The 14,411-nt window shown below is 37.3% G+C and overlaps 1 protein-coding gene across 1 annotated transcript in view; it reads right to left on the bottom strand.

Moving 5' to 3' along the window:
* IPO5 (importin 5) overlaps positions 1 to 14,411 on the bottom strand; it is a 42,975-nt gene that overhangs the window by 23,352 nt on the left and 5,212 nt on the right. Inside the window, exons 3-8 of the mRNA XM_061361075.1 lie at positions 8,686 to 8,878; positions 8,087 to 8,189; positions 7,708 to 7,804; positions 6,511 to 6,615; positions 3,177 to 3,299; positions 2,965 to 3,085 (exon numbers count right to left, since the gene is read on the bottom strand). Coding sequence (XP_061217059.1) covers positions 2,965 to 3,085; positions 3,177 to 3,299; positions 6,511 to 6,615; positions 7,708 to 7,804; positions 8,087 to 8,189; positions 8,686 to 8,878 — 742 coding nt within the window. The remainder of the gene's footprint in view (positions 1 to 2,964; positions 3,086 to 3,176; positions 3,300 to 6,510; positions 6,616 to 7,707; positions 7,805 to 8,086; positions 8,190 to 8,685; positions 8,879 to 14,411) is intronic.

A 14,411-nucleotide genomic window follows, 5' to 3' on the forward strand; every position in this document is an offset into this window, starting at 1 on the left:
CTCTGTGGATCGATTCTGTGCTCTTCTCACTGTAAGTCTTTGAAGAGGCCATTACACAATCTTTATCATAACATTCAACTACTATACAATAGGCAACACCTATTCTTCCAAGTTGTTCACACTAGAGGAAGAAGTGCAGTGATTTGTCTATTGTAAGCCTGCCTGTTCTTGTGCACTTCAGAAGCCCAAAAGGGGGAAAAGTACATACATCTTGCACTTTCAGAGCAAAGTACGGTGCTCTTAAGTATTCTTTATATTATACTTCCTGCTCATAGCATTTGTTTGAATTCAACATAATTTATGCAAAGAAGCTTTATTTTGCCCTGAAAATTAAAGTTTTCAGTCAAATACTCAACCTTTTGAGGTTTAAGAATCTTTTTAGGACAATCTACCACATACCTTGAAGGCAGGCATCATAGTTACCTGTCCTTTACAGCAACCTACCTCAAAAACTAGAAGAAGCATACAGTAATCCATGCTGCTGATGAGATAAACTGCAACTGATTAGGTATACTGCAAGAGGTGAATTTCCTAATAACCTTACCCTACCGTAACAATCCTAGGCAAACTCACCTCATTATACATCTGAACAAATGATAAACTTCTGATGACAGAAGAAAATACTGCTTACTGACAGCGCCATGGGGCAAGTATCAAGAAAAGATCAAATTATGGATTGATTAGCTTGATGTGGCTATGTGTCTTCAGCCAGAGATTATACCATGTATGCAGAAACCTTCAGAAAGTTTTTATATACGTACCAAGACAACTTAATGGACACTAACTCTCTAACATGATGCCCACATGTCAGAATTCTACTTATTTACTAGTCACTGAAAATAATTTCCTTCAAAAAAATAGAGTAGTACAGACCAGAAGCTTTTCAGACACAGACACTCATAAGCACATGCATGAAAATAATGCATTGTCACACCTGTGTAATATGGAAGTCAACCATCATCTACAACAATTGGTACGTGGCTCCAAAAAATGTCAGTGTTCATTGCTACTAACAAGCAGGGCCAAGAACAAACTGTCGTCCAAAGCTGCCTGGCCACCATTACATCTAGAACCTGCAAAAGCCTGTGAACATATTGGTTCTTCTTTATGTTTAATATGAATGTGGCTGCCTGTGAGTGCAGTTTCACAAAGAATTTTTTTAAATGTAAAGGTCTGCATTAGAGTCTTACTAAGCCCTCCAAGTCTAATTATTGCCAATATACAGATTGCATACAAAGAAGTTTGACTAAGCCTGTTTCTTATCACAGCATGCCATGACTGTTCATTTTCTGGAGACCAAGCAAAACTATAGCCAAAGATAGGCAGCAGCTTTCATTTCTAGGGAAAGAGCAATAAATCATTCTCCTATATTGAACACTGAGCTCAAGGAGCAAAGTTTCAACTCATGGAATTCCTGAGCAGACAACTGGTACATAGGATACAGCCTTACTACTAAATCACCATCATGTTCAGTAAAACCAGCATAAGATGACAGTTTTGCTTAAGACCCCGTTCTAGTTGTGAGGATCAAGTGATCTAGCAACTTCTTAGTTGAATGAAAAGAGAAATCATTTTAAACTAAGCCATAAAACCAAGGGAAAAGCAATTTTTTTTTGCTGCCTTTTAATCATTCTGAAAGTAACTGCTTTACTAGTTCTGCAAAATACGTCTTTCACCTAGTGATGCATTAATATTACAGAGCAATTTTACAATGGCTTACGTACCAAAGGCGTTTCATTCCTACATGGTACCTTATCTTAATACAGTATCTTAATACAAATGTTTCATGGCTGAACAGCAGCTAGCAACCCAATGTGAAAGTAACACATTCTAAAAAGAAATGAGGTACTTCACTACATTGCTTGATCAGATAAGAAGCTTGTAATCATTTGGGGACAGCAAGTGTCAAGTGTTAGCATTCCTAACAAGCCACAGGACAGAGCATAAAGAGCATTATAATCATTATCAAATTTCAAAATACATTGTAAAAGAATTCGTTCTTTACAAAACTATTCCACAAATAATCAAAACTTCTGATTAAGCCAAGCAGATCCAGTTTTCAACTTCCAGTTTCCATAAGTTTTTAAATTATTTTAATGGCATGTATACATACAACTTTCCCCAGCCTCAGCACACATGTGAAAAAAAACAAAAAAACCCCAACAACAAAAAATCTCCAACAAAACAAAACACTCAACAAAACAAACAACACCAAAAAAACAAACAATTGTCTTTACCCAAGTTTCAGAAAACAAGCAAGAATTTAGAACAATACAAGCAAGACAAGAAGGGAAAATAATCCTTCCAAACAGCAGGCTACACTGCCGTGTCAGTGATCTGTGTGCCCTGATCTACTCTCAAAAATGGTTTAAAAGGCACAGAAATATCACTATGCGCAGCATTGGTGCTGGGGCTGTCCAGAATATTTTAGTATCTCAGATAATAATGCACAATTAAAAAAAGTGCCTCTCCGAAGAATTTAAAATCCACATGTTAAATAGACTAATTATAGACTACCTCTATTTATATAAGCATCTGATTTTTAATTCACAGCTTTAACTCAATATCGAGGCTTAACATGCATGCTGAATTCCTTCAGCCTTCAGTTGCCAGCACCACAGAGTACCTGGCCTACATACCAAACTTCAGACATAGAACTTGAGAACTAAATGCACCTTTTCTTCAGTAAAAATTTCCAAAGCCAGCAGAAACACTTGGAAGTAGTGTTTTCCTTGGAAACACCTAATGAAGAGTCTACCGTATTGTTAGGTTTGCTGGTGGCTGCATAAGCACAGATTAATTTATGAAGTAATAAGAAGGGGTTTTCTCTATAAAACTCAGTTTCGTGTCACCTGAATTTAACAGCACCAGCAAAGTTAGACAGGGTTTTGCCACGAAGTGCAAAAGTCAGTTTAGCACCGTAAAGACAGAAATTGTTTCAAAGAGAATGAGTAAAATACTTACTGGCTTGTGCAACGATGTTGGTATGCCTCCTCAGCATAGCAGCAGCAGTTTCTGACAAGGTCACAATTACTTCAAGTGCCAACTGACGCTGCATGTTACTGAGACTGGCATCTGCACACAGCTACAATCCAGAAGATTAGAGCACATGATTACAACAGAAGTTCTGGGCCATAAAGAGTGATTTATTTAAAAACAAAACAAGCTAGCTTTACCTTCAGACTTAGTTGCAATGTAGGCTCTAACTGTGGTCGTAAATACTTGGGAACAGAATCTGCAATTTCTACAAGGGATTTCAGGACAGAATCGTCATTTTGGTAGCAGGAATCATTAACAGCCTATAAAGGGGTCAGATGAAGATAAGGTTAAATAAAAACAAATAATACTATGAATGGGACCGCTGTTCTAGAAGAAATTTGATTAAATGTGATTCATTAACATAGCCTCGCTTAGCATTAGTAACTAAAATAGTTGAAGCCTTATGCTGCGAGAATTGACCAAGAGTTTGATAAAATTAATGCTGCTAACAAAGAACTAGCTGAATCTGGCAGATACGAGCAGAATGAAGAAGATAAGGAATACAGAGACAATTCCAAGAGAATAAAGTAACGTCAGAAGGCCAGCCCAGCAACAGTGAAAACCAGTATGAAATCAAGAGATCACTGATAAGAATTAAGTGATTGAAGATGGTTGGCACATGTATAATTGAGAAGCGCGAACTGGGGTAGGAGTCTCTTCGCAGAGGCACCCAGCTAGAGCTGTAAGCTGAGAACTAATTAAAAAAAAAAACTAATTGGAAGCCTTCATTCAGACTCTACATTTTTCAGTCGACCCTAGGGTCAGAAAACACAAATCTGTAACAGCTACAAAGGGATAATATGCAGGGTTGAAAACGACAAGTTTTCTACAGTAAGTTATGGCTCACAATGTTATGTGCCATCAATTTTGGCCCATTATTAGTTTAAATCTAATACAGTAGACAGATACTCAAAGAGTTACGGTCACACATCAGAGGCACCAATATGCAAAACCACACGATGTTTTGACAAGCAAAATCCATTTTAAGTTAAGAAAAACTCCTCAAACTAACTGCTCAAAAGGAGGAAGATGAGTAACTTCTTTTTTATCCCCCTGTTACATGACAACAGCTTAGAATAGCTTAAGTTTACAAACACCTGACAACTCTGGAGAGCCACTGAATTAAAGCAGACCTTTCAGGCTTCACTCACAGGACACAGGAAAGAAAAAAAGAAATCAAGGTTTTTGCAAGTATCCTTCCTACACCCATAGCTACATTCTGAAAAGTAATTTAAAACTTACTTTTAAGTGATCAAGTTGATACTTTAGTACCAGAACTGCACAGCTTACTCAAGGGTGTTAAAACTCTTCTAGAAGTAGCACACAAAACGCAAAACTCCAAAGAAAAAAAAAAACAAACCCAAAAAAACCCCCCCCCAAAACCAACTCAGTCTTTAAACAGACTTTTGGGCTTTTGAGACGAACTTTCATTAACTAAGTGATGTTTTCCTGATATAGAAACATCTGTTGAAGAGTTACATGTTTTTCTTAATACTTGAGTCTAGGATCCAACACTTTGATAATGTCACTCAAACAGCCCACACTTTCAACACAGTAGCAGCATTTTCTAGTATCAGAAATGTTTTGTGAGGGGAAAATAAATTTATCTTGGTTAAGGCCTTTTGTACTAATAATTACCACTCGTCCTCTGATTTTGGAAGAGAATAATGTAATCCTTACTAGAAGTTCCTGTAAAACTCTGTATTTTATCCCCATTTCACCTTTCACAGTTTTTTAAAGCAATACTAGGTTTCTGAGGAAAGAAGTTCAAAGTGCACAGTGAACCCTAAAAGGCAGAAGCACTTTTCTGTAGTATCAGACCCTAGCAACCACAGAAGTAAGCTGAAGTTCCAGCTTTTACCTCCACTACAAGATAAATCTCTTGCATCTAAAAGTTCCAAGTATTAGTACTGAAAGTTCAATTTTCACCATAACCATCACATATTTTACTGAAAGGACTGAATTGCCAAGTCAGACTTTTAGCTTTTTTACCCTGCCAATATTTCAAAATTAACTTCAACAGCAACAAAAAAAGCATCCAACTGTTTCCAAAGGTCACTCACCACTATTCTAGCACATCCCATCTCCTATTTATAAACTCAGATCTTCATATCAATCTTGCATTACCACAGCCAGAAAATCTAGTCCTTCTTGCAATAAGTACTTTAAAAAGACAGACTTCATAGCACAGTTCTGCACTGTGTACTCGCAAAATGAAGCTTGAAAATGCAAGCCAAGTGCATGTGTTTTTACAGCCTAAAATAGTAGCACTGAAACTTACAGGACACAAAGTGGGCTACCAGTCTGAAGTCTAAAAACAGCATACTATTCAATTGCCAAACATAAAGACAAATGGCATGCCCACCCCAAACCGTGCTTCACTCCCACTCATGCAGCACTCAGTAGCCAAAGTCCTCTCAACCAGCTACAATTTTTGAACAATGCAATTGTTATTGCCAAAGTCACAGACAGGGACTAACCACCAAAAAGTGACCACAGTATCAAAATACTTCTTGTACACACTACAGAACATTTTCAAGTTCAGCTAATTTTAATAAATTCCCCTCAGTCTGCATTCAAGATCAAGTAGAATTCCATCAATTGCAGAAGCCAGCAAACCTGGCACAGTATTTTTTCAGCTTGCCATAAAGCACACACAGACAAGCTCTACAGCTCACACTGTCAACAGGGACCTGCTGTACTGACTATAGCAAGCAGTCAGTCTTTAACTTGAATTCAGCCTAATTTAAAATTGTCAAAAGCTCACTACCACTGTTATCACAGGTACTTGGTTATTCTGACTTTTTCTTGATACACAAAGAGAACAGGATTGTGAAACTGTTGTCATTCGGCCCTCAAACCATTTCCATCTCTAGTTTGGCTTACAATAAGCTTCCCCCTGAGAGTAAACAATTTTATATTAGAATTCCAAGTTTGCTCAAATTCATCCATCCTAAAAAAGATCTAATCCAGCTTCAGAAATGGTATGAAGCTTAAAATGGCATTTTGTTTGCCATTTCCCAGTTTATCAAACTACAAAGATCATTTGTCTAGACTCTTGTTTTTACTCTAACAATCTTTGTTCAGAAAATTCTACACTGTCCCCTAAACTGAACAGATACAGGATATTATGGGTCAATGAATTACCCAAATACTGATTACTTGAAGTCTCATGGTTAATTTAAAAACTGTAAGACTTTGAGGTAGTTAACTCAAAATACCTAGGTAACACTGTGTAAATTAATCAGCATTAAACTATGTACCTTAAAACACTATCAACTAGGTTGTATTTACGAGATTCCATATCAGTTTCCAGTTTATCTTGCTGGTGGACTGAAGCCAGGCTAGTTAAGATAGTTAATCCAGTCTCAACAAAAATTCATATGCTACACAAATTTGCAGATCAGTAATTTGTTTGGATACAGTCAGACAGTAATAAGCATATTAAGCGTTATTTGTGTGGTTTCTTACCTGCAAGATTCCAGGTAGCAAGTCTGCAAAATGTTTAAGCAGGGGAAGATTGTGCTCATTAGCAAGTACAAATGCAGCTGCAGCTCTAGCAGACAGAGTCTTGATCTAGAAGACAGGATTAGAGAAAAAAACATGAAGACCTGGTAATGAAACATGCCTTTATCTTCTTCTAATATTAGGCCTATTCTTTGACTACATTTTGTATTATCATTTCCCTTTTACACTTTCCTAATAGATATATCAATTAGTTTTTAACATGGATTTTATATCTTGCTTCCAATTAAGGTAAAGCAGTCATGAAGATCTTCAGGATGTCTTATATGATATAAAAATGTTCATCACATTATGAGGTGGCAAGTATTCCCTAGTTTTATTTGCATTCGGTTTTTGGTTTGGTTTGGGGTTTTTTTTTGGTTTTTTTTTGGTGGCAAAAACTATTGTTTTCAACTTCCCTCCCTATTTCAAATGTGTATGCAAGTGTCAAAGTCCCATTTTTCATGAAGTGTGATCCAAGTGTTCAAAACAAGCTTCTTTAAAGACATGACTTGTGGTACTTTAGAAAATGTTACTCAGTTGACTTTCAAAGGTCAGAAAAAATAATCCATGGGGGAGCAACAAACTGAACCCACATACCACAGCAGGGTTTCCTATCCTTGCCCAGCATTTTCCACAAGAGAAACATTTTCAAAGTACAATTTTTCACACAAATCAACAAATCTGAAGCCTTCCAGAAGAGGCTTGCTAATATAACCTTACAGGGAAACACAAACAGTTCAAGGAGCTGTCGCATATTCGGTTTTGAGACATACCATGTATGGATACTACGTGTGGAGATACTACGTGTTTATACTGTTAAGCACAAGGGCCAGAAAGAAAGCTTAACAAGGAACTTCTGACCCCTCAATGTTGCTAGCTAAAACCCCTGCCTCTGCTTTGGCCCACTATAATTAGGTTTCTCAAAGCATAACTACTAGGGAAGAATCTGGGCCTAAGCAGTGCAGATAGAAGCTAGCCAGTTAGCTTTAAGACCATAAAAAGGCTTGACCCTTTTGGTTTGCAGTAGGCATAATCAAAACTCCATCACTTTCAGGTAATGCCATTCTCTGGTTGAAATCTGTGGTTTAATCTTCATATTTGAGACTACTATACAAAGTTCCTATGCTCAGGACATAGTAGGAAAACAAGCAAAGGTCTTACTGATGGATGCTCTTGATCTTGCATACACTGAACCAGCATTCTCTTAATGACCTCCAAATAGTGTTGCTGCTGATTGCCAAAAACCCCCGGAAAATTCCTAAGGATAAGACAAGACAAAAACATTAATAAAAATTCACAGTTTTAACCTTATTTTAAGCTTATCCATTGTTTAAGCTACAGATCACGTACCTTAAACACACTACTGTACGTGTAAGAGTTAAGTAAACCAAAATACCTCAGAATAAATGAAAAAAACATGATTTATTGTTAAAAATTAAATACATGATTGCTTGTTAATTCAGTTGTGGCAGTTTTTCTTACATTTTTACAGCCATGATTTCTCTAACCTGCAAAGATGTAGCAAAGCCTGAAGGCTTACCAGAAAATATGTAGAGCAGCCTCACGCAGACCCACATTCTGAGAGCTGACAGAATCAAATAAGAATTTCAGAACTTCTGGCCACTGGTTGTTGCCATCTTCATCTACATGAAACAACAAAATTTTAGGATAAGCAAATTTAAAGAGTGGTTAGATCTCAACTGTAGGGCAACCAGTCATCACTACTGGAGTTAATTAAAAAAAAACCCCAAACCCTGATCTGAAGATGTCCCCAAGTCACAGCGTCAAGAAGCACTCAGGAACAGATGATGAGCTCTATTTACTGTTACATAACAGGCCTTCAAGAAAGAAACTGATGCAGATGTTCAGCATGACATTCACGAGAATTTAAACAAAATTGGATTTCTAAATCTTAATAGAATCTCACCTAAACTCAAGCCATTTAAAGCACAGAGTTAAGGAACCTTACTTTTACCTTATCAAGGATAATGTGAACAAGTATTAGGTTTTATTTTAAACCATGAAATCAGTTAGTACATCATGCGCAAATGTCTACAGAAGACCAGAGAACAAGAGATAAAAATATAGCTACTCTCAATACATAGACGTTTTACCACAATACCAGCTTATATAAAGTACCTATTAAATTCCTGGCCAATTCAGCAACTATGTCACAGATTTTTTTTCTCATGCTGGACTGTGTTTCCAACTGAATAATCAACAGCAATCCACTTTTGATAGAGGTCTGATCATCAGGTGAAAGAGCTGGATAAACTTCTTCAAAAGCAGAGGACAAAAGACGACGTAGAAGGACAGCTGCCATTTGTCTAGCCTATTGAATAAGAAAAGTATGTTAAAAGTGTTTTGATATGATAATCCTGATCTTATTGAGAAAGATGCCAAACATCATGCTTCCCAATGACCAGTTTTCTCTGTGTAGACTTGTTTGGTGAATGAAGTACCTCTCAAGCAACAACAGGTGACAATTACAATACTAAGTAAAAACACAGTAAAGAAGCATGACCTCATGATCATGTTTCTGACAATTACAGCTCTTCAAAGAAATAATCATTAAATCCATTGATATACTCAGTTTTTTTCAGAGATGAACCTTGGACATATTTTGTGGCAAGGTAAGGATATATTTGCACTATTGAAAGATAGTTTGAAGCATGACGTCTTTCTATCTTAAATGACCTGCTGAGATAATTATAATCCAGATGGGTTTTTCTGGATTAACAAGTGACTTAATGGGACGGACTTGTCAGAAAATTAGCCTGTAAACACTCCTTCACTTTCTCAACCAAACTCCAAGTTATACTTTTGCAAATAAAACTTTACTCTGACACAACCCAAACACCCCCCCAAAAAAAAACCAAACAACAAAAAACCCCAAAATCAAAACTTTCAGCCATTTGCAGACCTATGACAAAACAATTTTCTTCAAACTTCAATAAGCGTAGGAACCTCAATACCACATGACAATCTTCTATGCTTCTTGCTCGCATAAAGCAACTCTACAACAGTGTAACTTACATATCTGTATTTATTTACAAATACACAAGAATCAGAAGCAAAAAGCATGGCTGGGTAATTTAAAATGAATAGAGCAACACATGCAGTAAAGGCAAAGACACATGAAGCACTGAATAACTTCATAAATAGGATGGTTCAGTAATCAGTGTTTCTAGAAAGACAAATTAAAAACCATCCACAAACTTCTGAAGTTTAACATATATAACAAAACCTTACACATGTTAAATCCTCACAAAAAAACCCCAAAACACTCCAATGTAACATGCACTCTTATTTTTCTGCCAAGATATCCTTATTTAATGTGTACTTAAACAAAAAAGTTTCATTTATAACAACCTGTGGAATTAAAAAGTATTCAGTGACCAGCAGAACTTACAAAGTCTGATTTCCAAAGATCTCTCGACTACACTGCTACAGCATAATCTACAGATGAGAACACAAACTGCCTCTAATTCTCAGCTTCTAATGTACCCTGCAAAAACTGGGTATCACTAGAACATCCCCCAAGATACCACTCCTTTTTATGTTCCACAGTCTTGAAACTCACTGTGCTTTCTTCCAATCTAGCCAGCTCTCTCCTATCCTGCTAAAGAGTAGTGTACGCAAAGACAAAGCACCTCTACACTAGCTGAAGGGAAGGACTAGAACTGGACTATACCCTAGATCATTTCTTATCTCCTTAACAGCTCCAGTGTGGACCAAAGCCACTATGTACACAGGATTAGTAGATCTAAGACAGATGAACAAAGAGGATCACAGTCACCAGTTGTGCAGTAGTTCCCATTGTAAGCCAAAGTTCTCCAGGAACAGGTCATCACATGGGGAATGTGACTTAGGAGGGAGAAAGATTTTTTCTCCGCTGCCTCTGGGAATCCCACTAACAATGTATCCAAGCACCTTAAGGGCAACACAATATAATGGAGTCTTTCCTTCTCCCATCTCTGGAAGCACTGATATTGTGAAAAATTAAATTTCTCCTTGTTAGTATGGTGAGCTTACACAGGAAAAACCTTGAATGTAGAGCAAGTTTGCTGGGACTAAACAAGGCAAAAATTTCAATGCAGTGTCTTCCCTTAATCAGGGCATTGTGTTTCTGTGCATAATGTCCAACATCTGATAATGACCAAAACTTCACATTATATTTATTCCTTTCCTGAAGTAATTAATAGGTGGCCAGACAGAGAATAAAGCTTAAGCTCATAAAGCACACAAAGATAAGAGCTCCCCCTCTGAAGAATTAAAAGTATTAGAAGACTGATTGCAAAGTAAAAACACAAGTAACAAGGCATATAGAAAGACCCAAGGCCAGCATTATATAAATTAGGTCCTCGTTATAGCTACTAGCTTAGAAAAGAATTCCCCAATTCCCTAAAGCAAATTCAAATGTTTGAAGGAGTGACAAAGAAACAATTGACTTCTAATAATAAATGGCATATTTTCCTGAGCAGATATCCACCTATATATGAAAATAACCACTGCTAATTTAGTTATGATGAACATGGCTGGATTAATGTCAGCTCTGAGGCTGTTTACTCTGCTTTAAGGAAGAAAGTATGTATTTTTCACACGCACCAAAAGCTCTTTCGTATTTAATTATTGCAAGATATGTACCCAAACAAGCATTTTAAAATTCTGTAGCTTAGTAGCTATAGCTTTAATGAGAACAAGAACAATATAAAGTGTACATCCCAAAAGAGGAACTTCCAATGAAGCATAAAAAAAGCAGAATTTTCTCCTACCACTGGGTTCTTCTGCATCTCTAAATTACTGAGGTGCTCGCATACAGTTGGAATGTTGAAGTTACTAACATAAGTAGTCGTAATTCTCAAATTTCAACATACCACTTCTTATTAATAGAATTTAGTGCTATAAAAATGTTCTAGGGTTTTACAGATGATGGAACCAAGGCACAAAAAGACAACCAACTTGCAGGGCAAGCGCAAGAATTATGAACAGAAATCTGGGACACCATACTCTCCACTGGCATTCAAAGTGTCCAGGTAATCCCACATACTTTGCAAGCAAAAGACTATCTTGTGTACTACAGTCACTGATTTTATTTTAGGTCCTCAAGGAGGAAAACATGCATGGATGGAAGCAATCAATATTTAGGACACAGTCCAAAGATGGATTTGCACAACCTCATTTAGGGATCCAGCCCCACGCAGAATTCAAAGCACGCAGTGTCTAACGTCCTGCATACTTGAAGGCAGAACTTTGGTGCCTCCAAAGTGCATGGGCTGCCTGCCTTCCCCTCCAAATGCTGAACAGGAAGCTGCCCACAGCAGTAGTTTTCAGATTAAGAAATGCAACCCCTTCATGTGACAATACAGAGAGGAGGAAGGGAAAGGTCAGAGCCCTCTAAGAGAGCTGCGAGTACAGCAGAAACACAGTTTTACACAGCACTTGTTACTGTATTTCACAGGGCTCAAAACTAGTCAACTGAAAATTAGGACACAATTTAAAACTGCCAAACTAGAGTTAACTGGGAAGAAAATATATGCAAGAGAAAATGCAGAACTTCTGTTCCTTTCGAAGATTTAGGCGGTAAATCAAAACTGCAAAGGAACAGCCTCTAACACATGAGAAGCATCCTAAGAATAAAAATCAGCAAATACAAATTGTGAATATGTACCATCTTTCTCCACAACCTTTTAAAATGCAGTTGCATAGGAAGAAGTAGAATCCTAACTTTGTAACAGTGTTCATAAAGTTGGAAACCTGGGCTCAAGCCCCTCTTCCGCCAGAGTTGTACAAATTATCTGTCACAGAAGTGTTCTCACTGCTAAATCAGACACTCCCCTCCACTTCTGTGAAGAGTGTTACCCTGCTATCAGGAAAATATGAAATGAGAAGAAAGGGAAAAGGTAATTATTTCCACAGTTTCAGTATCTGGTTAGGAGAAAACCTGTTATACAGTTAGTTTTAAAAGAGTTATTTCTGATCTAGCTTAATATTATTTTTTTTCCAATATCAAATGCAAGGGGTCCCGGAAGTAGGATCTGAATCCCTGTTTCTCTATTTAAATGCCAAAGCTACTAGGTTGCAGAGTCAGGATTCCCCCAGCTGCTGTCCAAATAGTCCTATGAATCTTGTATTCTCTACAACCCATCCCAGGATGGAGTACTTTCTTCAGCCTGATTTTCTTGTGAGGGGGTAAAGCAATACAGAGGTTTCAGGATTAAGAAGGATCTGAACTCAGCTTCCCCCATTGTCTGGGCAAGGGATCTTTAAAAGTTCTAAGGCTTCTTCCAGCAGCCTGTGTTTAGTGGTGTCTGTACATTCAGCATGCTCAGAGGCCACATAACAGGCCCAAAGCCTTATCCCCTGACGACATATGCACTATTCTTCCCAACATCTGGATTTACATAAAACATGTGCCGACACAAAACCATACCTGTTGACAGCAGCACCATACTGAACACAGAGAATGATTTCCTGCATGCTTATATGCAATGCTTAGCTGTAGCATAGCGATGACTTCACTAGACGGCTCTATTTAGGTACTATGCTTTTGGATTTACAGGGAAGAGAGGTTGTTTGCAGGTTTTATTTGGATATTTATCAGGATATTTTTTGAGTCCAACACCTAGTGTCTTCTTGAGTTATGAGCCAACATGTAAACTTCTTTGATTTATCCATTGGTGGACTTAAATGAAGTTATTCTACAAATGTTAACCTCTGATGTCTCGTTAAGAGTAACTTCTACAGGTGAAAAGTTCCTTTGCACTTGAGTTAAGCTGGAATCCAACTCATTGGCCAGATTCTGAATAAGTTGTAGATTGGGCTATTTCCTTAGCTGATATAATGGGAATAAAACAAATACATGAAACGAATATTTATTTACACAAGCATGAGTTGTCAACTCAGACTTCCCACATATATTCAAAACAGAAGCACATGCAATGCAGCTATGACTTCAAGGCACAGTTATCTGATTATCATGTATGACATTCTGATGAAAAAAGGGCAGTGGCAGATCTTACTTTTTTATGGCAAATTTAAATACAGGAGAAACTAAATAGCCTTTTACTGTTTGAAACCCCTCACAGGGGCAGGAAGGAAAACTACACAGCTCTTATGCAACCAGTTGCTAGTATAATATTAAAGGATTATGTTAGAAGAACATTACTTTGCAGGTAGATAAAGCATCAGTATTAGTAAGCTGATACTTACTGAGCACTAAAAAGCAAACAGCATCTACCTCTAAATCGAATACCATCTAAGAGAAGAGACAGTTATCCAGAGAGAAACAGCACATTTACACGCTCCTGAAGAGTACTGTTCATAAATTCTATATGCTACATCTTTCTGATGTTTTCAAATCTAGAGTTTTACTGGACAACAGATGTTTGAACTTTTAAATGACTCAAGCTTGTAATATCTTGAAAGTTTAGTAGTTCTTCAACTCCACATTTCCAAGTGAACAATAGTTTTACTAATAAGTACTATACCTGATTGCAAAGTATGCTAGCTTTTACAAAATAAAGGAATAACTAAAAGGTACACTTACTGTATGCCCACAGAAAAACTGCATATAGTGCTTAAACTGATCTCCATTCATTCTGTAACACTGCTTGACGACTTATGAGCACATCCTCCCCAAACAGGACAAAATACAAAAGCCATCTGCAAAACAACTGCTACCTTATTCCCCCGCCCAGTTCTCATTTCAGAAGCACAAGATGCATCAGATTATACCCCAGTTTAACACATTGAGGCACAAGACCCCAAAATGCAAAATATTCCTCAACTGCAACTTGAAGGAACAGCACAGTATCAGTCATACATTAGTTACTCATTTTAAGGAAAGAAACCATGAAAAACAC

This window comes from Neopsephotus bourkii, unplaced genomic scaffold (assembly GCF_033783945.1).
Source record: "Neopsephotus bourkii isolate Nb327-2 ecotype Australia unplaced genomic scaffold, CSIRO-AGI_Nbou_v1 NB_1052, whole genome shotgun sequence".
NCBI lineage: Eukaryota > Metazoa > Chordata > Aves > Psittaciformes > Psittacidae > Neopsephotus > Neopsephotus bourkii.